We start from the raw sequence: 25,993 nt of genomic DNA, 5'->3' as shown, positions 1-25,993 counted from the left end.
TAACATTATATTAATTACTATTCATTTTTAAACTTTATAGATTTGAAGTATATATAAATTATATTTTAAAATAGTTAAAAAATAAAATGTAAGTATATAATAAAATTTAATGTTATAGTTTGCTATAATGCTTATAAACAACTTGGTATATAAAATTAACGTTATTATTCTAATATATATAATATTGTATCAATGGCTAAAACTGAAATATGGTAAATTTGTGAAACATATACAATTACATATTAATGCAAAATATAATGGTATGTAATAATTAATTTAATTTGAATTAATAATATTTTTATTAGGTTATTATATATATATAATTCACAAATATATTGTTATTGCTAAATAATATGTTCTAAATACTATACTTTAAAACAATGAAACAAAAAAATTACTATTGATTTAAAGTATTTTGATTAAGCGCATTAATTATTCCGTTGTACTATGCAGTGATATAGCAGTAATAAAAATAGTAATAACAATAGATAAAGTATTAAATACGAAAAAATCATTAAATTTATTTGATTCGAATACGTTGATATATATTATTAAACTTGTAATCAGATTAAAATTATATGCACAAAACATCAAATGAAATATAACAGCCTTCAACTAAGTATGTCTTTAATGTGATAATATTAAAGCTAACCTTATCAAGCAAAGTAATATTAATAATTATATAGTTTACTTAAAAATATAGTTTATTATAAAATATAAAAGCAAATTATATATTTAGAAAATAATTCTAAGTCATTATTAATGATTAATTTTATTATGTACATTAATTGAAAGTTTTAAAGGTAGAAAATATAATTAAAATATGTAGAATAAATAAATCTTATATGACTACATTCTTGTCTTAAAAAAACATACTTCCCTTATCTCTCCCCTCAAAGTGCAATATACCAATCTAATACATATATTTTTCTATTATAATTTAAAATTTGTATCAATACTAATTTATGTGTCATATATTTAATATTTAATAAGTATGATTATAAAAACAATATGCATTAACAGTCTTATTTAAGCTTATAAATACGGGTCAGTGCTAATTCTCGTTTTAAACCGTGAGAAAGATGTGCAAAATATATTATAAAATTACCTAATAAGGTATATTTATAAATTGAAATATATAGGAATAAAAATAAATCTATTTAATGCATTAAAATCATTTTTTAATTTATATATATTAAATAAAAACAATATTAAAATTATGTATATGCAATTAAAAAGAGAACAATGCAACTTATTTTATAAATGTTATAATTTTAATAAAATATTTGTATATATCATAAGAAACAAATATATAAAAATTTAATATATCTTAAAAAATAACTATTTATATACTTTTAAGGATTATAATAATAATATAACTTTTTATTTTTTAGTTATATACAGTATTTAAGTTTTAGAATTGAAATCATTAAAACATAAGATATAAATATATTCCTTTTTTATGTTCAAACATACTTTAAATTATTTATAAAAGTATATCCATTTTTATAATAAAGTTATACCATATGTTAGTAAGAATAAATTTTTTTGCATAAAATGCATCATATCTATATTTAATCAAAACATTATTAATCAATCCTCTATTTAAGGTAATTTAGCTAATTAACATAAAAATAAAAATAACTTTACTTGTAATAATATTATTCTATATTAATTTAATTATTGAAAAACTTATAATATATTTAACTACAAACAGTTGTTATATATAGGGTTAAAGTATTTGCGTCACATGTTGGGGTGAGTCTATATAAAACAGAATGATTCTACTCAATTTACAAATATAAAATGAAATATAATCACAATGGATAAGCAATTGGTATATGCATTTTTTAATAATAATAGTTTCCTTTACATTTTTTTATATTGTATTACATATAAATATCATTAGACTTTATTTTAATAAAATTTATAATAATTCACGTGTTTATTAATTGTTTTTAAATGTTTTCTTAGTGTGAAAAATTCGATAATGTATGGGAGGATTTTCTCAATAGATTGACTGCTGATGGAAAGTATCAATTTAAAGATAAAACTTTTTTAAATAGTTATTGTGATGTTGATAAATGTGATAGTGATATCGAAAAAATTAATGCCGGATTTTTTTATTTGCTTAATCAATTTTTTGGGAGTTCTGTGTTATCGCATTATGGGAAAAATAATATAAATATTGTTGATTATATTATCCTATGGTTAAGTTATATGTTAACCCTAAAGGAAAATCCACTTAAAAATGGTATGAAATATTTTTATACCACATTTATAAATAGTAATGCAAAATATAAAATGACTGTAGAGAATGTTGAAGATTGTCATACTTTTAAGGATATTATAGAAAAAAGACACAATTTGATGAATGATGACATGGATAAAAATAGTATATCTACATTGCATGATGCATTTAAATTATTATGTAAAATGTATACTGATTTTAATGAAGACACATCAAATTGCAAAAAATGTTCGGAAAATGCTAAAAAATTTGTTGAAAAATATAAAAAACTTAATGGAGATCCTAATAATACTAATGGCAGTTCATATAATAAAATGTTGTCTACTTTATCAACTGATTATAATAAATTAAAAGATAAATGTAACAATACTTTACCCTTTCCATCGATAGAAACAATACAAAATTCTGAACTAACTTCTGCACAAACTTCTGAAGTTGCATCATCAAGTTCGTCGATATCAAAGAACATATTTACAGTTTTATCGATATTTGGTGCAATAGCATTTTTTTTAGGAATTTCTTATAAGGTAAATAATAAGGAATTAAAAAAATATTTTCATTATATATATGCAAACGTTAACAAAAGAATCGTACATTTTTTTAATTTTTTATATTAGTATTCGTTATTTGGATTTCGGAAACGATTTCAAAAACAATATTTAAGACAAAAAATAAAAAAAATAAAGAAGAAAATGAATCATTAATATGTGATTCAAATAGTAGTGATTGTTCCAGGAATAGTAATAATGATTGATATATTTTAAGAAACCGTCCATTGAGAAGTAATTTTTGATAATAATTTTTATATAGTTTTTATGTTGTGGGTCAAGGTTGTGTTTGTGGTTCCCACATTCGGGTTAGGATTAAATATTATATCTTTATTTATTTTTTTATAATTTGAACACTAATTAAATATATGCACCATTTCCGTATGTTTAATCATAAGATAAAGTTCAAAAGTTCAAATATGCAGTCAAACGGCGGCATAAGCTAATATGAAAGGAGTGAATATCATATTTTCCATAAAACACATGTATATAATTGAGTGTTCATGCCGATTTAATATGATTAAAATTAAATGTCTATATTGTATATATTAATATATATATTGACTGTATATGAAGCCGTATTATAGAATATTATAATTGCCTATTGTATAAGTATTGATAACCCACAGTTATATTGAATTATGCATGTCATAATATGTTTCTATATTTTATGAAAATTTTATTTAGTAAAACTTATAACTTGTATCATATTTATTTTTATTTAAATCGTTTATCCAACTGAAATGTAATAATAGATATTCATAAAATATCGATCGAGAATCGACAATACAACGTTATCTATAAAAGGAATTTTATGCATCTAACATTTTTAATAATACAATAAAAATATACATATTAATAAAAAATTACATTATAGATATATGTATACAATCCTTTTAATTTTCGGTTATATATAGTATCATTTTATGCTAAAGTTTTAAATTCAAATAATAGAAATAGTTCTATATACATTAGTTTATTTACTATAAAGATATAACATTAGATTAATTAATATTAATTTTTAAGCTTTATAGTTTTTAAGTATAAATATATTACATTTAAAATTTTAAAAAAATAAAATATAACTATATTAATAAATTTTCATATCATATTTTGTTCTAATAATTATAAATAATATGATATATAGAATAACATTATTATTATACCCATATAAATATAATATAATAAATTACTTTACTAGTAAATAATATTGAAATATTGTTTTTTGTGTAAAATTAATATAATTAAACATTAATATTATCGAAAAGACACATAATAGAAGATTATAAAGGTATCAATGTCATATATTTGTTAAAGATCCAATTTGGGATTTATAGTTTTATATTATAAAAAACTGGATAAATAAAGAAAAGGTTAAATACTCAGTTAATATTAAATGTCATCTATTATTCCATATTAACGCATATTATATTATCATTATTTTACCATAGAATTAATAAAATATAGAAAATTTAACGAATTATTTTAATGTATATCCATTGATAATTATAACAATAAAATATATAAGATAAGAATGAACAGTGCAAAATATTTAGTGAATATTCAATTTAATTTATATATTAAAATAGCAATATATCTTATCTCTCTTCTCTTAAAGTGGAATATAACAACCTAATTAAACATCGTTTTCTATTATACTTTAAAATTTGCATCAATACTTATTTATTTGTTAATATTTACTAATCATTATTTTAAAAATAATATGCATTCAAAGACTTATTTAAGCTTATAAATACGGATTCAGTGCTAATTGTTGCTTTAAAGAATGGAAAAGATGGGAAAATATATTATAAAATTACCCAATAAGGTATATTTCTAAATTGATACATATAGGAATAAAAATAAAGTTATTGAGCACATTAAAATGAATTTTGAATTTATCTACATTCATTAAAAACAATATAAATTATTTGATTTGCATAGAAAATGGAACATGTAACTTAATTTGAAAATGCTATAATTTTAGAAAAAACTATATTATATATTATAAGAAACAAGCATATACAAATTTAATATATTTAAAAAATTACTATTTATATACTTTAAGAATTCTAATAATAATAACTTTCTTAATTTTTTATATTTGTGCAGTATTTGAGTTTTATGACGTTGTTTGTGTTCTATATTAAAGCATATGTATATATTTTTTAAATTCATTATAAAAGTATATTAATTTTTATAATAAATTTATATCAAATGTTAGTAAGAATAGTATTTTTGTATAAAATGCATCATATATACATATGACAAAATGTGTAAGCAACCCTCTATTTAAGATAGTTTAGCTAAATGTCATAAAATAAGTATAATATGATTTTAGTAATACTAATGTATTATTATTTTATATGAAGTTAAAATTAAGAATAATATGTCTAACGAAAGATAACTGCTATGTAAAGAGCTTAAGCAAATACAACATATATTTTATACAATATATATAAATAACATCACCCCCCGTAATCTCCAAATTATAACAGAATTTCATTATGTCTTCTAATGTGGTATGTATCCTTTTTCTTATATTATTCGTATGTTGCATTCCTATAAATTATATTAATTTTAATTTTAGTAACATTTATATTAATACATTCTTTTGTTTAATTCGTAAAATATATTCGTAGTGTAATATAATTAATTTGATCGATAAATCTTTTGATGATGATCCGAACAACCCGGAAAAATATCAATATATGGATTTTTTTAATTCGTATTGCCCTGAAAAAAACTGTGATACAGATGACAAAAAAATTATTTCTACTTTTATAACATTACTAAAAATTTTTGATGAAATTGACGATGAACATTTAGAGAATGATAAACTTGCTGACTATGCTATTTTATGGTTAAGTTATATAATAAATCAAAAAACACAAAATGGAACTACCACATTAAACGAGTTTTATACTGATCGTGTAGCAAAATATAATAAATATGAGGAAAATATATCTACTAATAAAAAGATTAATAAGGATGTTATAGATAAAAAAATAAAATCGATGAATATTGATATTAAAGATATATCTAATTTTTATGATGCATTTAAATCATTATGTAACATGTATATTGAAATTGTTCCAGATGACTACCAATGCAATAAATGTTTAGAAAGTGCTGGAGAATTGTTTGAAAAATATGAAAAACTTAAAAATGCTTTAGATATTAATAAAGGAAGTTTTTATTTTCAACTATTGTCTAATTTATCAAATTATTATAAAAATTTTGAAAATGAATATAATCGTGTTAAATGTAAGAATTCCCCACCATTTGTAGCTTGTCCACGAAGTTCAGTAACAAAAAATACATTAATTACAATTGCAATTATATTTGTTGCAGCATCAATTTTATTGGGAGTTTCTTATAAGGTAAATAATAAGGAAATTAAAAATATTTTCATTATATATGTAAATTTTAATAAATAAATCGTATACTTCTTAATGTTTTATATTAGTATTCGTTATTTGGATTTCGGAAACGATCTCAAAAACAACATTTAAGAGAAATGCTAAAAAAATAAAGAAGAAACTGATCATTAATATATTATTCGAAGAGTAGTGATTATTCCAGGAATAATAATAATGATTAATATATGTTAAGAATCTGTCTATTGGGAAGTAATTTTTGATCAAAATATGTGAATAATTTTTATATAGTTTTTATGTTGTGGGACCCATATTCGAGTTAGAGCTAAATATTGCATTTCATTTAATTTTTTATAACTTAAACACTAATTAAATATATGTGTCATTCCGTATGCTTAATCCCGAGCTGAAGTCTAAATGTGCAACCAAAAAAAGGAGTACTGCCATTAATATGAAAAGGGTCAAATAACATTTTTTTCATAAATTATAATATATATAATTGAGTGTTCATATCGATTTTAAATGATTAAAAAAAATGTCTATATTGTATATATTAATATAGATATTGGCTATATAATAATTTTCATTAAATAAGATGTGTTAACCCAGAGTTATATTGAATTATTTATATCATAATATACAATACATTTCTTTGATTGATGAAACATTTTATTTAGTAAAACTTATAACTTTTGTCATATTGATTTTAATTTAAATCATGTTATCCAAATGAACTGCAATAATATATATTCATAAAATATAGATGCATGGAATATCGATCGAGAATCGATAATGTAACATAGTCTATAAAATATTATGATGTTTCTAACATTTTTAATAATCAATAAAAATATGTATATTAATAAAAAATTACATTATAAATATATGTATACTATCCTTTTAATTTTTGATTTTATATAGTTTAATTTTATGCTAAAGTTTTAAATTCAAATAATAGAGATACTTATATATACATTAATTTATTTACCATAAAGTTATAATATTATATTAGTCATTTTAATTTTTAAACTTTATAGTTTTGACGCACAAATAAATTATTTTTTAAATAGTTAAAAGAAAAAATATAAGTATATTAATAAAATTTAATATTATATTTTGTTCTAATAATTATAAATTATGTTATAGATATGATGCGTTATTATTATATACCTATACATATAATCTAGTAAATTACCAATAACTAATATTGAAATAATGTTTTATTATGAACCTTCATATAATTAAACATTAATATTATCGAAAAGATAAATAATAATACATTATAAAGGTATCAATTTATATATTTTGTTAAATATCCAATTTGAATTTGTAGTTTTATATTATAAAAATATGAATCCAATGGTGAAAGGGTTAAAGGCGCAATTCATGTTAAATGTCATTTGATTATTCTATATTAACGCATATTATATTATCATTGCTTTGTCGTAGAATTAATAAAATATAGAATTTTTAACAGATTACTTGAATATATATACATTGATAACTATGGCAGTAGAATATATAAGATAAAATTAAGTATGTAGAATATTTAACGAATATTCAATTTAATTTATATATTAAAAGAGAAAATATATCTTATCTCTCTCCTATTAAAGGGTAAAATAATGACATAATCAAACCTAGTTTTCTATTATACTTTAAAATTAACATCAATACTTATTTATGTGCTAATATTTAATTTTTACTAAGTATGATTTTAAAAACAATATGAACTTAAAGACTTATTTAAGGTTATAAATACGGGTTCAGTGCTAATTGTCGTTTTAAACTTTGGAAATTATGCGTAAAATATATTATAAAATTATCCAATAAGGTATATTGGAATAAAAATAAAGTTATTTAACGCATTAAAATTAATTTTTAATTTATCTACATTCATTAAAAACAATATAAATTTATGTATTTTGCATAGAAAATGTAACACTTCAACTTATTTTGTAAGTGTTATTTTAGAAAAGACTGTATTATATATTATTAGGAACAAGTATATAATATTTAATATATTTTTTAAAAAGACTATTTATATGCTTTTAAGGGTTATAGTAATAATATAATTTTTATTTTTTAAATTTATACAGTATTTAAATTTTTTAAGGGCATTCATCAAAGCATAAGATATAAATATATTTATTTTCTATGTTCAAACATACTTTAAATTCATTATAAATGTATGTTCATTTTTATAACATAGTTATACAAGATGTTAGTAAGAATACATTTCTTGTATAAAATACATCATATATATATTTAATCAAGAATGTATTAAACAACCCTCTATTTAAGGTAATTTAGCTTAGTATCATAAAAAGGAATAAAACGTTTCTTTAGTGATAATATTATTATATTATTCTATATTAATTTAATTATTGAAAAACTTATAATATATTTAACTACAGACAATTGTCATATATAGGGTTATAGTATCAGCGTCACATATTTGGTATAGTATATAAAATAGCATGATTCTACTAAATTTACAAATATAAAATGAAATTTCATCACAATGGATAAACAAGTGGTATATGCATTTTTTAATAATAATAATTTCCTTTACATTTTTTGATATTGACCATATATAAATATCATTAAACTTTATTTTAATAAAATGTTCAATACACGTTTATATTATTGTTTTCAAATGATTTCTTAGTGTGAAATGTTTAAGAATGTAACGATGGATTTAGAATATGATCCGAATACTAAAAATTATAAATTTAAAGATGAAGTTTCCCAAAAGTACTGTACTGATGTAAATTGTGATGACGATATCAATAAAATTAATGCTGTATGTTTATTTTTGTTTAATGAACTCTTTGGGAGTTCTGACTCGTTTAATTCTGTTGCAAAAGGAAACACCAATATTGTTGATTACATTTTGATATGGTTAAAATATATGTTAAACTTTAAAAGAATAAACGAAAACGACAGTATAGAGTCTTTTTATGAAATGTATATAAATAAAGATAATAAGTATAATAAGAGAATAGAAGGTGTTAGTGGTTATCAGAATTATAAGGATCTTATAGATAAAAAACAAAATTTGATGAGTATTGATATTAAAGATATGTCTAAATTTTATCATGCATTTGTATTATTATGTGAGATTTGTATTGAGGTTAATGAAAAACACACAAATTGCAATATATTTTCGAAACTAGCTAATGAATTTGCTAAAAAATATGATGAACTTAATGAAGATTATAATATTGGTAAAGACAGCCCCTATAATCAATTATTATCTACATTATCAAATGATTATAATAATTTAAAAAATGTATGTAATGATTTTCCATCACTTCCAACATATTCACGAAGATTAGTAATAAAAAAGACACTAGTTCCAATTGCATTTATATTTGTTGCAGTATCAATTTTCTTGGGAATTGCATATAAGGTAAATAATAAGTCAATTAAACAATATATTCAGCACTGATTAATATGTGAATATAAATAAATTATACATTTTTTAAAATTTTTATATTAGTATTCATTATTTGGATTTCGGAAACGATTTCAAAAACAAAAATTAAGAGAAAAAATAAAAAATATAATGAAGAAAATGATTCATTAATATATGATTCGAAGATTAATAATGATTAACATATGTTAAGAAGCTGTCTATTGGGAAATAAATAATTTTTGCATAATTTTTATATAGTTTTATGTTGTGGGACCCATATTCGGGTTAGGGCTAAGTATTATATTGCATTTAATTTTTTATAATTTGAACACTAATTTAATATATGTACCATCCCATATGTTTAATCACAAAATGAAATCCAAAAGCCTAAATATGCAACCAAGGAGGGGTATAAGCTAATATGAATGGGGTTGTATAACATTTTTTCACAATTTATAATATATATAATTTAGTGTTCATATCGATTTAATATGATTAAAAAAATGTATATATTGCATATATTAATTCATATTATGATATATCATAATTGCCTATATAAAAGTTAATATGTGGATTTATTGAATTATGCATGTCATAATATATTTCTTTATTTGATGAAACATTTTATTTAGTAAACTTATTATTTGTATCATTTTTTTTAATTTAAATTGTATTTTGATAACCGAACAGTATAATAATTTTATATATCGGAGTATAATTATAATTTGATTCATTTGAAACGGTTTCCTACATTATAATATACCTTCAGGTTAATGGATATATTTATATTGTTAATTAAACATTTACCAATATATAATAAGTAGTCATAAAATATAGATGTATAAAATACCGATCGAGGTTCGACAACACAACGATACCTATAAAAGATTTTTTATGTATCTAACATTTTTAGTAATACAATAAAAATATACATATTAATAACTAGATTATAGATATAGACATACTATCCTTTTAACTTTCGATTATATATAGTTTCATTTTATGCTAATATTTTAAATTCGAATTATAGAAATAGTTCTGTATACATTAATTTTTTTACTATAAAGGTATAATATTAGATTAATCACTATTAATTTTTAAACTTTATAGTTTTGAGGCACAAATAAATTATTTTTTAAATAGTTAAAAGAAAAAATATAAATATATTAATAAAATTTAATATCATATTTTATTTTAATAATTATAAATAATATCATAGATATAATTCTTTATTATTATATACTTATACATATAAACTAGTAAAATGCTATATCAATAAATAATACTGAAATATGTTAAATTTAGGAAGCATATACAATTATATATTAATGAAAAGTATATATAAAAAGTATGTAATAATTAATTTGAACTAATAATATTTTTATTAGGTTATTATATATATACAAATTCACAAATATATAATTAAATATATTGCTATTACGAAGTAATATGTTCTAGATTGTTTGATTTAAAAACGATGAAACAAGGAAAAATAATAATTGGATTAAAGTATTCTTCTTGAGTGAATTAATTATTTCGTTGTACTATACAGTGATATAGCAGTAACAATAATAATAGTAATAACAATATATAAAGTATTAAATACGAATAAATCATTAAATTCATTTGATTTGAATACGTTGATATATATTAATTATATATATTATTAAAGGTATGATAAAATTAAAATTGTATGCACAAAACATCAAATGAAATAATACAATTCTAACAGTATTTTGTTAATGTGTTAATATTAGAATTAACAATACCAAGAAAAATAATATTAATAATTTTATAGTTTTTCATCATAGAAGTAAATATAGTTTATTATAAAATATAAAAGCAAACTATATATTTAGAAAAGTAATAATTCTAAGTTATTTTTAATGAATAATTTTAATATATATACATAGTTTAAAGCTTTAATGTTAAAAGGATACAAGACATAATTAGTTATATAGAATAGGTAAATCTTATATGGCTACATAATTGTCTTAAAAAAGCATACTTCCCTTATCTCTCCTATCTAAAATGCAAATATAACAATTTAATTACGCATAGTTTTATATTATACTTTAAAATTTGATCAATAGTTATTTATATGTTAATAATTAATATCTACTAAGTATCATTTTAAAAACAATATGCATTAAAAGTCTTATTTAAGCATATAAATACGGTTACAGTGTTAATTGTCGTTTTAAACCGTGAGAAAGATGTGCAAAATATATTATAAAATTATCTAACAAAGTATATTTCTAAATTTAATTATATAGGAATAAAACTAAAGTTATTGAAAATGTTAAATATAATTGGAATTGACATATATTAAATAAAATTAATATTAAAATTATTTATATGCAATTAAAAAAGGAAACAATGCAACTTAATTCGAAAATAATATAATTATAATTAAACATGGTATATAGTATTAGAAAAAACTATATAAATATTTAGTATATTTTAAAAAATTACTATTTATATACTTTTAAGGATTATAGTAATAATATAATTTTTTATTTTTTAAATTTATACAGTATTAAGTTTTAGAAGGGCAATCATCAAAACATAAGATATAAATATATTCCTTTTCTATGTTCAAACATAAATACAAGGAAATATACATTAAATTATTTATAAAAGTATATATATTTTTATGATAAAGTTATACCAGCTGTTAGTAAGAATAGCATTTTTTTTATAAAATGCATCGTATTTATATTTAACTAAAATGTATTAAGCAACCCTCTATTTAAGGTAATTTAAATAATTGTCACAAAAAGAAATAAAAGGTTCCTTTAGTAATAATATTATTTTATTATTCTATATTAATTTAATTATTGAAAAACATATAATATACTTAATTACAGACAATTTTTATATATAGGGTTAAAGTATTTGCGTCACATATTGGGGACAGTGTATATAAAGCAGGATTATTTTATTCAATTTAGAAATCAAAAATAAGATTCCATTATAATGAATAAGACAGTGGTATATGCAGTTTTGATATTGTATTATATTTAAATATCGTTAAACTTTATTTTAATAAAATGTTCAATAATATACATTTCTAATAAATGTTTTTAAATGTTTTCTTAGTGTGATAGATTTCTGAGTGTATGGGATGCTTTACCTGATACATTGAATAAAGGAGAATATGAATTTAAAAAAAATAATTTTTTAGATGGTTATTGTCGTAGTTATAGTTGTGATAATGATGTCGAAAAAGTTAATGCCGGATTTTTTTATTTGCTTAATAAATTCTTTGGGAGTTCTGAGTCATCCTATTCTGCGCAAAATGATATAAATGTTGTTGATTATATTATTATATGGTTAAGTTATATGTTAAACCTAAAGGCAAATACAAGAGAAGACAATCTAAACTATTTTTATACCATATCTATAAATAGTGATAATATATACAAAAATCCTATAACTGGTATTCCGGGATATAAAAGTTATAAGGATCTTATAGATGAAAAAAAAGAATTGATGAGTATTTCTAATGAAAAAATGTCTAAACTTTATGCTTTATTTAAAATTTTATGTAATATATATACTGAATTGGATGATAAAAGTTCAAATTGCAATAAACATTCGGGGAAAGCTATAGAATTTGTTGAAAAATATAAAAAAATTAAGGAAGATCCTAGTGTTACTGAAGGTAGTCCATATTATAAATTATTGTCTACACTATCAAAGGATTATGATAATTTAAAAAATAAATGTGATAGTTTTCCAGATCTTCTAACGATAGAAAAAAAACAAAATTTTGCAAAAAGTTCTGAAGATACACCATCAAGTTCGTCGATAACAACCAAATTATTTACAGTTTTATCGATATTTGGTGCAATAGGATTTCTTTTGGGAATTTCTTATAAGGTATATAATAAAGAATTAAAAAATATTACATTTAAATATTATTTTAATTATACGTATGTAAACGTTAACAAAAAAATCGTACGTTTTTTAACATTTTATATTAGTATTCATTATTTGGATTTCGGAAACGATTTCAAAAACAAAAATTAAGAGAAAAAATAAAAAATATAAAGAAGAGAATAAATCATTAATATATGATTCGAAGAGAGTGACTATTTCAGGAATAGTAATAATGGTTGATATATTTTAAGAAATTGTCTATTTCGAAGTAATTTTTGCATAATTTTTATATAGTTTTTATGTTAGGGGTCAGGGTTGTGTTTGTGGAATCCACATTCGGGGTTAGGGCTAAGTGTTATATCTTTATTTAATTTTTTATAATTTAAACGCTAATTTAATATATGTATCATTCCGTATTTTTAATCAGAATATGAAGTTAAAAAGTAAAAATATGCAACCAAAAGGGGAATAATCTAACATAAAAGGGATCAATACCAAATTTCCCATAAAGTATAATATATACAATTGTGAGTTTATGTCGATTTAATATGATTAAAATAAAATGTCTATATTGCATGTATTAATATAGATATTGATTATATATGAATTTATATTATGCTTTATCACAATTGCCTATTATATAAGCCTTGATAACCCCAAGTTATATGGAATTATGCATATCACAATATATTTCTTTATTTTATGAAAATTTTATTTAGTAAAACTTATTATTTGTATCATATTTATTTTGATTCAAATCATGTTATCCAACTGAACTATAATAATATATATTCATAAAATTTCGATCGAGAATCAACAATACAACATGATCTATAAAAGGCATTTTATGCATCTAACATTTTTAATAATCAATAAAAATATGCATATTAATAAAAAATTAAATTATAGATATATGTATACTATCCTTTTAATTTTCGATTATATATAGTTTTATTTTATGATAAAGTTTTAAATTCAAATTATAGAGATATTAATATATACATTAATTTATTTACTATAAAGATATACTATTGGATTAATCACTATTAATTTTGAACTTTATAATTTTGAGGTATAAATAAATTATATTTTAAAATAGTTAAAAAATAAAATATATGTATATTAATAAATTTTTTTATCATATTTTGTTTTAATAATTATAAATAATATGATAGATAGAATAACGTAATATTATATACCTATACATATAATATAATAAATTGCTCTACTAGTAATATTAAAATATTGTTTTTTGTGGAAAATTAATATAATTAAACATTAATATTATCGAAAAGACATAATAATACATTATATATTTGTTAATGATCCAATTTGGAATTTGTAGTTTTATATTATAAAAATATGGATTAATGGAGAAACGGTTAAATACTTAATTAATATTAAATATCATTTTATTATTCAATATTAATGCGTATTATATTATTATTGTTTTTTGTAGAATTAATAAAATATAGAATTTTTAATAAATGATTTGATTATATATACATTGATAACTATAACAATATAATATATAAGATAAAAATGAACAATGTAGAGTATTTAAAGAATATTTATATAAATTTATATACTGAAAGAGAAAATATATCTTATCTCTCTCCTCTTAAAGTGCAACATAACAATCTAATCAAACATAGTTTTATATTATACTTTAAAATTTGGATCAATACTTATTTATGTATTAATATTAAATATCTACTATGTATGATTTTAAAAACTATTTAAATTCAAAGAGTTATTTAAGCTTATAAATACGACCTCAGTGCTAATTGGTGTTTTAAAGAATGGAAACGATGGGAAAATGTATTATAAAATTACACAATAAAAAATATTTATAAATTGAAGTATATAGGAATAAAAATAAAGTTATTGAAAATGTTAACTATAATTGGAATGGATATATATTAAATAAAAACAATATAAATTTAAGTATATGCAATTAAAAAAGGGAAAAATGCAATTTATTTTGAAAATACTATAGTTTTAATAAAACATGGTATATAGTAATAGAAACAAGTATATATGTATTTAATGTATTTAAAATAATAACTATTTATATACTTTAAGGATTATAGTAATAATGGGTTTCTTAATTGTTTCGATTTTTTCAGTATATTAGTTTTGGGGTACCGTTTATTAAACAAAAAATATGGCGTTGTTTATTTTCCATATGAAAGTATGTGTATAAGAGATGTATTTTTAACTCGTTACATTGTTGCTTTAATTTTTATAATAATGCTCATATGAGTGTTATTAAGGATACCAATTAATGTAAAATTGTATCTATACAAATATGGTAAAACATGTATTAAACATCCCCAGAACACGATAATTTATCTAACTACCGTAAAGTTATTATATTGTTCCATATTATCTTTAAATTAATATTAAAAATGATAATAACATGATCAATTACAGATAATTTTATATTATAGTTCAATTATTTTGTTATTTATTAAGCGTAAAAAATATAAAATAATATGATGTTACATAATCTACATATTATAAACAAAATAAAATTGCAATGGATAAAACCCTGGTATCTGCATTTTTTAATAAAATTTGGTTGTATTTGTCGATATTATATAATTTATAAATTTCATTAACATATATTTTTATTATACTTTTTAAAATGTTTTCTTAGTGTGAACAGTTTGATACATTGAGAAACTATTTACCCGATGACTTAAGCAAAGCTGCAACTAGTGATATTAATAATTTAGAGAACATTAAGTATTACTGCTCTAATGAAGAATCAGAGGAAAAAGAATGTGAGACTGAGTTCGATAAAATTAAGGCTGGATGTTTATGGTTGTTTGAGCAATTGTTTGTGAAAAATGGAAAAAATATCAATATTGTTCAATACATTATCATATGGTTAAGTTATAAACTAAATCAAAAGACGTATAACGGAATCAACAATTTAAATGATTTTTATAATAAATGTATAAAAGATAATAGGCATTATACTAATTGTAAACAAGGTAATCAAAATTGTAGTACGTCATTAAATAGTAATACAGGATATAACAATTATAAGGAAATCATAAATGGAAGAAAGAATTTGTTGAGTACTAATATTAAAAATATGTCTAAAATTTATGATGCATTTAAACCATTATGTAACATGTATACTGAAATTGTTGGAAGCAACATAATATCTGATAAATCTATACAAAATGCTAAAAAATTTGTTGAAAAATATAATGAACTTAATAAAGATTCTGGTAACACTGAAGATGACGCCTATTGTCAAGTATTGTCTACATTATTAAATGATTATAATAATTTAAAAGAGTATTGTGATAGTAATAACATTGATTGTAGCAATATTACATTTCTTACATCGACAAAAACAGAAGGAAATGGTGTGCAAAGTTCTGAAGAGAGTTCTGGACCGAGTTCTGAAGTTACATCATCAAGTTCGTCGATAACAAGCAAATTAATTCCAGTTTTATTGATACTTGGTGCAATACCAATTTTTTTGGGAATTGCTTATAAGGTAAATAATAAGGAATTAAAAAATTATTTTCATTATATATATGCAAACATTAAACAAATTATACGTTTTTTAAAATTTTATATTAGTATTCATTATTTGGATTTCGGAAAAGAGTTCAAAAACATTTAAGAGAAAAGATAAAAAAATAAAGAAGAAAATGTATCATTAATATGGGATTCAAATAGTGACTATTTCAGGAATAGTAATGATTAATATATTTTAAGAAACTGTCTATTTGAAAATAATTTTTTACCACAATTTTTGAACATAATTATTGGGTCTATAATAATAATTAAATAATATAACCAATAATATATAATGTTATATATATATATATATATATAGTTATAACATTTTTATACTGTTTTTGTATAATTTTTAAACAGTTTTTATGGTGTGGGTCAGGGTTGAGTTTGTCTTTGTGGGCCCCATATTCGGGTTAAGTGTTATATTGCATTTAATTTTGAATATTTTTTTATAATTTGATAACATTTATTAGTTTAAAGAATTGTTTTTAATATATATAGGAAATAAATTATTAAAAATATGTAAAGGATAAGTTGTAGTTTTTAATATTTATATTAAGTCTAAATATGTAAGAAAAAATGAGGATGAAAATGACTATGAAAAGGAACGAGTAAAGTAATATATTTTGACAAACTATAAGAATTGCATTTCTTGTTAATATAACTTATGGTAAATCCGATGAATTATTTACTTTTTTTATTTTATTGTTAATTTTGTGTTAATGGTTTATGGGTCAATCGGTCGAATATTGGAATAGATATAGAAAGATTATTCCAAAGTATCGATTTGATCCAAAAAGAAAACGTTGATTTAAATATTATCAATGCATAATATAATAAAATGGGGGAGATGGAATTGAATTGGAAGAAAATAATTTATTATGATTTCCTTCATCAGTAACACATGAACCGATTGATAAATGGAGTGATGAAAGAATGAATTTGAATGGAATAAAAGTATAAAGTGTATTTGGAGAAAATATATATAAGTGAAATAAGTTACGTTAAAGGTATATTTATTTTAAGATCCATTATTTTAGGAATTATGTATAAGATCATGTGGAGTTAGTATAATATTTAAAAAATATTTGTCCACTGGAAAATATTATACATTTTTGTGATTTTTACATTAGTGTTTATGTTAGTATTTATGAGTTGGGGAAGAAAGGGAAGTAAGAAAAAACGATGAAAAATATTATAAATTGAGTCAATAAGAAACTGGGATTATTAATATTTAGAAACTTATGCAGGGCGATAATGTACCATTTATTAATTTATTTTGTTTGTTTATAAAAGTAAGATTCTTTGGAATGATAAATTTAATTAACTTATATTTAAGTCAAATTTTAAAAATGTATAAATTTAAAGAATACTAAATAAACTGGATTTCAGTTATTAGTATAAATAATTATGGCTTTAATATGTGTGAGGAATATTGAGGTTGATTTAGCCTATTTTTATAAAAAAATATATTCTATATTTTATATGAGGAAATGTACTATATTTATGTTATATTTAAATAATATTTATAAAAATAAAGACAAAATAATGTTTAACTATTAAATATACTATAATATGTGTTTAATGAATAGGATAAAATAAAGGATTTCTTATTAATTGTATTTCATTTTCTGATTTTATATATCCATTGTGATTTATACGAGGTATACTTGGAAATATGAATATTTTACATTATTTTAATATAAAAAATATATTTAATGTTGTATATTCTGAGATATATTTATAAATAAAATTATTCCATGCTAATATATAAAAAAATATATTTTTACACAAAATCGGTAAAGTGGAGAATATTATTAATATTTAAAATTGGAGAAATATAAGAATAAGAAACCATTTAAATGTAAATAAGAATGATGTTTTGTTAATGTTTTCATTATATGTTTGTATTTATTCATATAAAAAATATATATGTATCTAATATGTTATTATTTTAATTGACATTTATTAATTTGTTCGTATGTAAACAATAATAGGAAAATATAAATTTATAAAATATTAAAACCGCATCACTAAACATGTTAATGTATTATAAATTGTATTAAAAAATGATTTGTACAACAAATTTTCAAAAAATAAATTTTAGGGAAAATAGTTGTATATATATATTTATAATCAAAATATAAAAAATGGTGTATTTTTTGAGAAAAATTAATATTTATTTGAAAAAAAAATAACATAATAATATGTATATCCATAAATACTTTTAATGAATATAACGGTGTTTATAACAACAGTTACATAATTCTATTGGAAATTCAAAAAACTAATAAATATTATTATTTTTGAAATATCAAATTATCATCATTATTTCAAACTACATTTATTATTTCATTTATTTAATAGATAAGGATAAAAATGAGAGTCAGTATTTTAAAATATGTTTTTTTTTCAATTATTATTTTTTTTTTTGAATATGCCCAAAATGTAAGTTACCTATTATTTTCTTTTATTATTAATAATATTCCATTATAATTTTCGTATTTATTGTTTTACATTAACCTTATATTATTGTTTAATGTATTACTAAAACACTTAATTTAAAGAAACAATTAAAATTAATTACACACATGTTAATAAATATTTCATTTCTTTGCAGGAAATATGCCATGAAAGGAATATAATAAAATTTAGAAGCAATAGAATATTAGGAGATGTAGAAAACCAATTCGATTTAAATGATTTTTATGAATCAACTTTGAGTCTTGTAAATCAACTTAATGACTATGATGATGACGAAGAAATGATGTTTCTTCGAAATACTATAGATTCACATATAAAGGAGCATAAAGAAAATAATACATTACCCGATTTAAATAATGTAGATAAGAAAACTAAAAAAATAATTCGTAAACTTCAAAAAGAATTAGAAGAGGTAAAAAAAGAGCTTGATAATAAAAGGAATAATGAAATAGCAATACGACCAAAAAACAATAAAAAAATAACAAAAAAAGATGAAAATAATTCTGTATCAAATGATGAAGATTCTACCGAATTGGAGAATGAAGGAAATTCACTGAAAGCAAAAAATAATCGAATAGTGAAAAAAGTAATCAGACACGTATTGATGAAGGTAATGGTGTTTTTGGGAGTTATTATTATTATTTTAGTTTCAGGGAAGTTATTAATACCATTTATAGTTTTAATTACACTGATTTCAGCTGACTCAGTTATTAAAATTAAGAAAATCACTAAATTTAAAATGCCCAAATTATTTAAATAACCACTCTTTATTATTATGTTTTATTACACTTGATTAATTGTTTAAAAATTATATACTTAATATTGCATGACATATTTTTTGATTTAACATATAATGAATTTATATTTACTTGGTATTTGTTAAGAAGTCATTTATCCTTATTTTCATGCATATATATTAATATATTTTTAATTTACTAGTTTTTAGTTAATATTTGTAATTATTTTAAATAAACTTAATTTGAAAACATATATTAATGAAATTATAAGCTATATATAGGGTTTAGGGTTATGGTTTAAAGTTGCATTTTGGAGAACTCATATTTTGGGTCAGGGTTATGTACTATAAGTTATAGTTTTGTTCTATGTAATCTATGTTTTGGGTTAGGGCTATATTTTTATTAATTTGTTTTAATTTGGTAATATTTATTACCTCGTATGCTTAATTTCGGGATGATGTCTAAATATGCAACCATAAAAGGGGTATAGACTAATATGAAAGGGGCACATAACATATTTTATAAGTTATAATATATATAATTGAGTGTTCATGCCGATTTAATATGATTAAAATAAAATGTCTATATTGAATATATTAATTCATATTATAATATAACATAATTATTTATTATATAAGATGTGTTAACCCAGAGCTATATTGAATTATGCATATCATAATATGCAATATATGTATTTATTTGATGAAACATTTTATTTAATAAACTTATTATTTGTATCATATTTGTTTTAATTTAAATTATATTACGCCAACTGAACTGTAATAATATATATTCATAAAATATCGATCGATATCCGACAATACAACGTTATCTATAAAATGCATTTTATGCATCTAGCATTTTTAATAATCAATAAAAATATGCATATTAATAAAAAATTAAATTATAGATGTATGTATACTATCCTTTTATTTTTCGATTATATATAATATAATTTTCTTTATATTTATATTAAGGTTTTAAATTCAAATAATAGAGATTCTTATATATACATTAATTTATTTACTATAAAGGTATACTATTAGATTAATCAATATTCATTTTTAAACTTTATAGTTTTGAAGTATATATAAATTAGAAATATACTATATTTAAAATAGTTAAAAAATAAAATATAATCATATTAATAATATTTAATATCATATTTTGTTATAATAATTATAAATAATATGATAGATAGAATAGCGTTATTATTATATATCTATGCATATAATTTAATAAAATGCTCTACTAATAACTAATAATGAAATATTGTTTTATTGTGAAACTTCATATAATTAAATACTAATATTAATTTTATCGAAAAGGGAAATAATAATTAATTTAATTTGAACTAATATTATTTTTATTAGGTTATCATATATAAATTAATAAATATATATTATAAATATATCGTTTTACGAGGTAGTATATATGTTATAAAATGTTATACTTTAAACAATGAATCACGGACATATCATACATTGATTTAAAGTATTTATATTAAGGGCGCTAATTGTTCCGTTGTACTATACAGTGATATAGCAATAACAATAATAATAGTAATAACAATAGATAAAGCATTAAATACGAACAAATCATTAAATTCATTTGATTCAAATACGTTGATATATATTAATTATATATATTATTAAACTTGTAATAAGACTAAAATTGTATACATGCAATATTAAATGAAATATTATAACATTTATTTAAGTATGCATTAATGCGATAATATTAGAATTAACACTACCAAGAAAAATAATATTAATAATTTTATAGTTTTCTTAAAAATATAGTTTATTATAAAATATATAGTATAATATTATTTATTAAAATATAAAAGCAAAGTATATATTTAGAAAAGTAATAATTCTAAGTTATTTTTAATGTATACATGAATTGAAAGTTTTAATGGTAGAAAATATAATTAAACTATGTAGAATAAGTAAATATTATCTGCCTACATTCTTGTCTTAAAAAAGCATACTTCCCTTATCTCTCCTCTCAAAGTGCAATATACCATCTAATACACATAATTTTCTATTATACTTAAAAATTTTCATCAGTACGTATTTATGTGTTATATATTTAATATTTATTAAGTATTATTTTAAAAACAATATGCATTAAAATAGTTATATAAGCTTATAAATACAGTTTTATTATTAATTGTCGTTTTAAACCGTGGGAAATATGTGCAAAATATATTATAAAATTAAATAATAGATATATTTATAAATTGAATTATATGGGAATAAAAATAAAGTTATTGAAAATGTTAAATATAATTAGAATGGACATATATTAAATAAAAATAATATTAAAATCATGTATATGCAATTAATAAAGAAAGCAATGCAACTTATTTTATAAATGTTATAATTTTAGAAAAAATTGTATTATATATTATAAGAAACAAATATATTAGAAAAAATATATTTATATACTTTTAGAAATTATACTAATAATAATATTTTTTATTTTTTATATTTATACAGTTTTTATCTTTTAGAAGGACAGCTATTAAAACAAAAGATATGACGTTTATTTTCTATATTAAATCATATGTATAAGGAGATATATTCTAAATTCATTACAATGTTACTTCAATTTTTATAATAATGCTCATATAAATGTTATTAAGGATAATAATTTATACAAAATTGTATTATATATACAATGATAACAAATGTATTAAACAACCCTCAAAATAAGGCAATTGATCTAACTACCATAAAAGTATATATTGTTCCATATTATCTTTAAATTGATATTAACAATAATAAAAATATTTTTATCTACAGATAATTGCTGTATATAGGGTTAAATAATTGTATTATCTATTTTAGTATATATATATAACATGATACCCCATTAACCTAGAGATTATAAATTATATTCCATCATAATGAATGATTATTTAGTATGTACACTTTTTGATATCATATTTCCTATAAACTTCATTAAGTTTTATTTTAATAACATTTTATTAATACATATTTTTATCGATTTTTTTTAAATGTTTTTTTTAGTGTGGACAAATTGATCTTTTGAGGATGTGTTTACCTGATGAATCAGGCGATACACCAAAATCTGAACTTCAAAATATTAAAAATTACAATAAGTACTGCCCTAATGGAGACTGTAATAGTGAAATAGATCAAATTACGATTGGATTTTTATGGTTACTTGGACAATATTTTACTGAATACCCAACTAAAGATGGTGTTATAAACTATAATAAACCATTTTTTCTATATATTATTTTATGGTTAAGTTACAAATTAAATCAAAACACAGAGGAAAATTTCACCAAAATAAACGATTTTTATGATAAATATGTAAAAAATAGTAATAAATATAGTAATTTTAAAGATGGCGCCTATAAAATTTTAGGTCTTGGGGAATTCATGAATAAACATAAAGATTTGTTAGATATTGATATTAAAGATCTTTCTAAATTTTATGATGCATCCAAATTAATATGTAGTATGTATAGTAATGTTGCACAAAGTCAAACAAGCGAAACACTGTCAAATGATGCTACTAGTTTTGTTCAAAAATATATAGATCTAAGCAATAAATATAATAATGAAAGTGCTCTAAATCTTCAAATATTACCCGCTTTATTAACTGATTATAATAATTTAAATAAGAAATGTCGCAATATTCCACCTTTTTCAGAGATAGAATCAAAATTTTCTGCACTAGCATCTGAAGATACATCAAGTTCGTCGATAGGAAACAGATTCTTTACAGTTTTATCGATATTTGGTGCAATAGCACTTTTTTTAGGAATTTCTTACAAGGTAAATAATAAGGAATTAAAAAAAATTATTATATATATGCAAGCGTTAACAAAAAAATCATATGTTTCTTAACATTTTATATTAGTATTCGTTGTTTGGATTTCGGAAACGATTTCAAAAACAAAAATTAAGAGAAAAAATAAAAAATATAAAGAAGAAAATGAATCATTAATATATGATTCGAAGAGAGTGACTATTTCAGGGATAGCAATAATGATTGATATGCGATAAGAAACTGTATATTTGGAAGTAATTTTTGATCATAATTTTTATATAGTTTTATGTTGTGGGTTATGGTTGTGTTTGTGGGACCCATATTCGGGTTAGGGCTAAGTATTATATCTTTAACTTTTTATAATTTGAATGCTGATTTAATATATGTACTATATCCGTATGTTTAATCACAAGATGAATCTCAAAGATCCAAATATACGACCAGAAGGGGACATATAATATGAAAGTGGTCACATCACATTTTTTCATAAGTTATAATATATATAATTGAGGGTTCATGCCGATTTAATATGATTAAATAAAATGTATATATTGCATATATTATATAGATATTTATTATATACGAATTCATATTACACTATATCATAATTGCCTATTATATAAAACTTGCTAATCAGGGACAATATTGAATTATGTAAAACATAATATGTTTCTTTGGTTGATGAAACATTTTATTTAGTAAAACTTATAACTTATGTCATATTTATTTTGATTTAAATCATGTTATCAAACTGAAATGTAATAATATAGATTCATAAAATATCAATCGAGGTTCGACAATACAACGATGTTTATAAAAGGAATTTTATACATCTACCATTTTTAGTAATACATAAAAATTACATTATAGATATAGGCATACTATCCTTTTAACTTTCGATTATATTTAGTTTCATTTATGCTAAAGTTTTAAATTCAAATAATAAAAATCGTTCTATATATATTAATTTATTTACTATAAAGGTATAATATTACATTAATCACTATTAATTTTTAAATTTTATATTTTGAGTATATAAAAATTGGAAATATATATTTAAAATAGTTAAAAGACAAAATACAAGTATATTAATAAAATTTAATGTTATAGTTTGTTCTGATAATTATAAATAATATGAAAGATATAATGCGTTATTATTATATACCTATACATATAATATAACAAAATACTCTACGAATAACTTATATTAAATATTATTTTATTGTGGAAACTTCATATAATTAAATATTAATTTTATCGAAAAGACACATAATAATACATGATAAGGTATCAATGTTATATATATGTTAAAGATTCAATTTGGGATATGTGATTTAATATTCTAAAAATATGAATCAATGGAGAAAGTGTTAAGGACTCAATTAATAGTAAATGCCATTTTATTATTCCATATTAACGTATATTATATTGTCGTTGTTTTACCATAGAATTAATAAAATATAGAATTTTTAATAAATTATTTGAATGATATACATTAACTATAACAGTAGAATATATAAGATAAAATTATTTATAATATTTAGCAAATATTTATATAAATATATATATTAAAGGGTAATATATCTTATCTCTCTCCTATTAAGGGGTAAAATAATAACCTAATCAAACATAGTTTTCTATTATACTTTAAAATTAGCATCAATACTTATTTATGTTCTAATATTTAATATCTACTAAGTATGATTTTAAAAACAATATGAACTTAAAGACTTATTTAAGGTTATAAATATGGGTTCAGTGCTAATTTCCGCTTTAACAGTGGAAAAATATGGAAAACATTATAAAATTACTAAATAAAGAATACTTATAAATTGGAATATGTAGGAATAAAAATAAAGTTACAGAACCCATTAAAATGAATTACGAATTTATCTACATTCATTAAAAACAATATAAATTTATATAATTTT

At 20.0% G+C, this 25,993-nt stretch overlaps 7 protein-coding genes across 7 annotated transcripts; all 7 read left to right on the top strand.

Annotated features, from left to right (window-relative positions):
• Nucleotides 1-1,822: 1,822 nt before the first annotated feature.
• On the top strand, nt 1,823-2,955 carry PY17X_1100053 (uncharacterized protein; the record flags this gene model as incomplete). The annotated part of the gene is made up of 3 exons (XM_726086.2): nt 1,823-1,837; nt 1,975-2,778; nt 2,869-2,955. The coding sequence occupies 3 exons, from the start codon at nt 1,823-1,825 to the stop codon at nt 2,953-2,955; spliced, it is 906 nt and encodes a 301-aa protein (XP_731179.2).
• A 2,351-nt stretch (nt 2,956-5,306) lies between these two features.
• On the top strand, nt 5,307-6,334 carry PY17X_1100051 (PIR protein; the record flags this gene model as incomplete). Its single annotated transcript, XM_022957191.1, has 3 exons — nt 5,307-5,321; nt 5,442-6,182; nt 6,269-6,334. The coding sequence occupies 3 exons, from the start codon at nt 5,307-5,309 to the stop codon at nt 6,332-6,334; spliced, it is 822 nt and encodes a 273-aa protein (XP_022810785.1).
• Nucleotides 6,335-8,703: 2,369 nt separating this feature from the next.
• PY17X_1100047 (PIR protein) lies at nt 8,704-9,771 on the top strand (the record flags this gene model as incomplete). Its single annotated transcript, XM_022957187.1, has 3 exons — nt 8,704-8,718; nt 8,851-9,594; nt 9,685-9,771. 3 exons carry the CDS (start codon nt 8,704-8,706, stop codon nt 9,769-9,771), a joined length of 846 nt encoding a protein of 281 aa, XP_022810784.1.
• A 2,808-nt stretch (nt 9,772-12,579) lies between these two features.
• On the top strand, nt 12,580-13,676 carry PY17X_1100045 (PIR protein; the record flags this gene model as incomplete). Its single annotated transcript, XM_034637598.1, has 3 exons — nt 12,580-12,594; nt 12,703-13,485; nt 13,590-13,676. 3 exons carry the CDS (start codon nt 12,580-12,582, stop codon nt 13,674-13,676), a joined length of 885 nt encoding a protein of 294 aa, XP_034493546.1.
• Nucleotides 13,677-16,027: 2,351 nt separating this feature from the next.
• Nucleotides 16,028-17,154, top strand: PY17X_1100043 (PIR protein; the record flags this gene model as incomplete). Its single annotated transcript, XM_022955128.1, has 3 exons — nt 16,028-16,042; nt 16,148-17,005; nt 17,092-17,154. The coding sequence occupies 3 exons, from the start codon at nt 16,028-16,030 to the stop codon at nt 17,152-17,154; spliced, it is 936 nt and encodes a 311-aa protein (XP_022810724.1).
• Nucleotides 17,155-19,410: 2,256 nt separating this feature from the next.
• PY17X_1100039 (fam-b protein) lies at nt 19,411-20,275 on the top strand (the record flags this gene model as incomplete). Its single annotated transcript, XM_034637597.1, has 2 exons — nt 19,411-19,479; nt 19,652-20,275. The coding sequence occupies 2 exons, from the start codon at nt 19,411-19,413 to the stop codon at nt 20,273-20,275; spliced, it is 693 nt and encodes a 230-aa protein (XP_034493545.1).
• A 2,891-nt stretch (nt 20,276-23,166) lies between these two features.
• Nucleotides 23,167-24,239, top strand: PY17X_1100037 (PIR protein; the record flags this gene model as incomplete). Its single annotated transcript, XM_022957623.1, has 3 exons — nt 23,167-23,181; nt 23,291-24,067; nt 24,153-24,239. 3 exons carry the CDS (start codon nt 23,167-23,169, stop codon nt 24,237-24,239), a joined length of 879 nt encoding a protein of 292 aa, XP_022811128.1.
• Between the last annotated feature and the right edge of the window lie 1,754 nt (nt 24,240-25,993).

The sequence above is a fragment of the Plasmodium yoelii genome (genome assembly GCF_900002385.2).
Source record: "Plasmodium yoelii strain 17X genome assembly, chromosome: 11".
In the NCBI taxonomy this organism is placed as follows: Eukaryota; Apicomplexa; class Aconoidasida; order Haemosporida; family Plasmodiidae; genus Plasmodium; species Plasmodium yoelii.
This window is presented reverse-complemented; position numbering and strand designations above follow the sequence as displayed.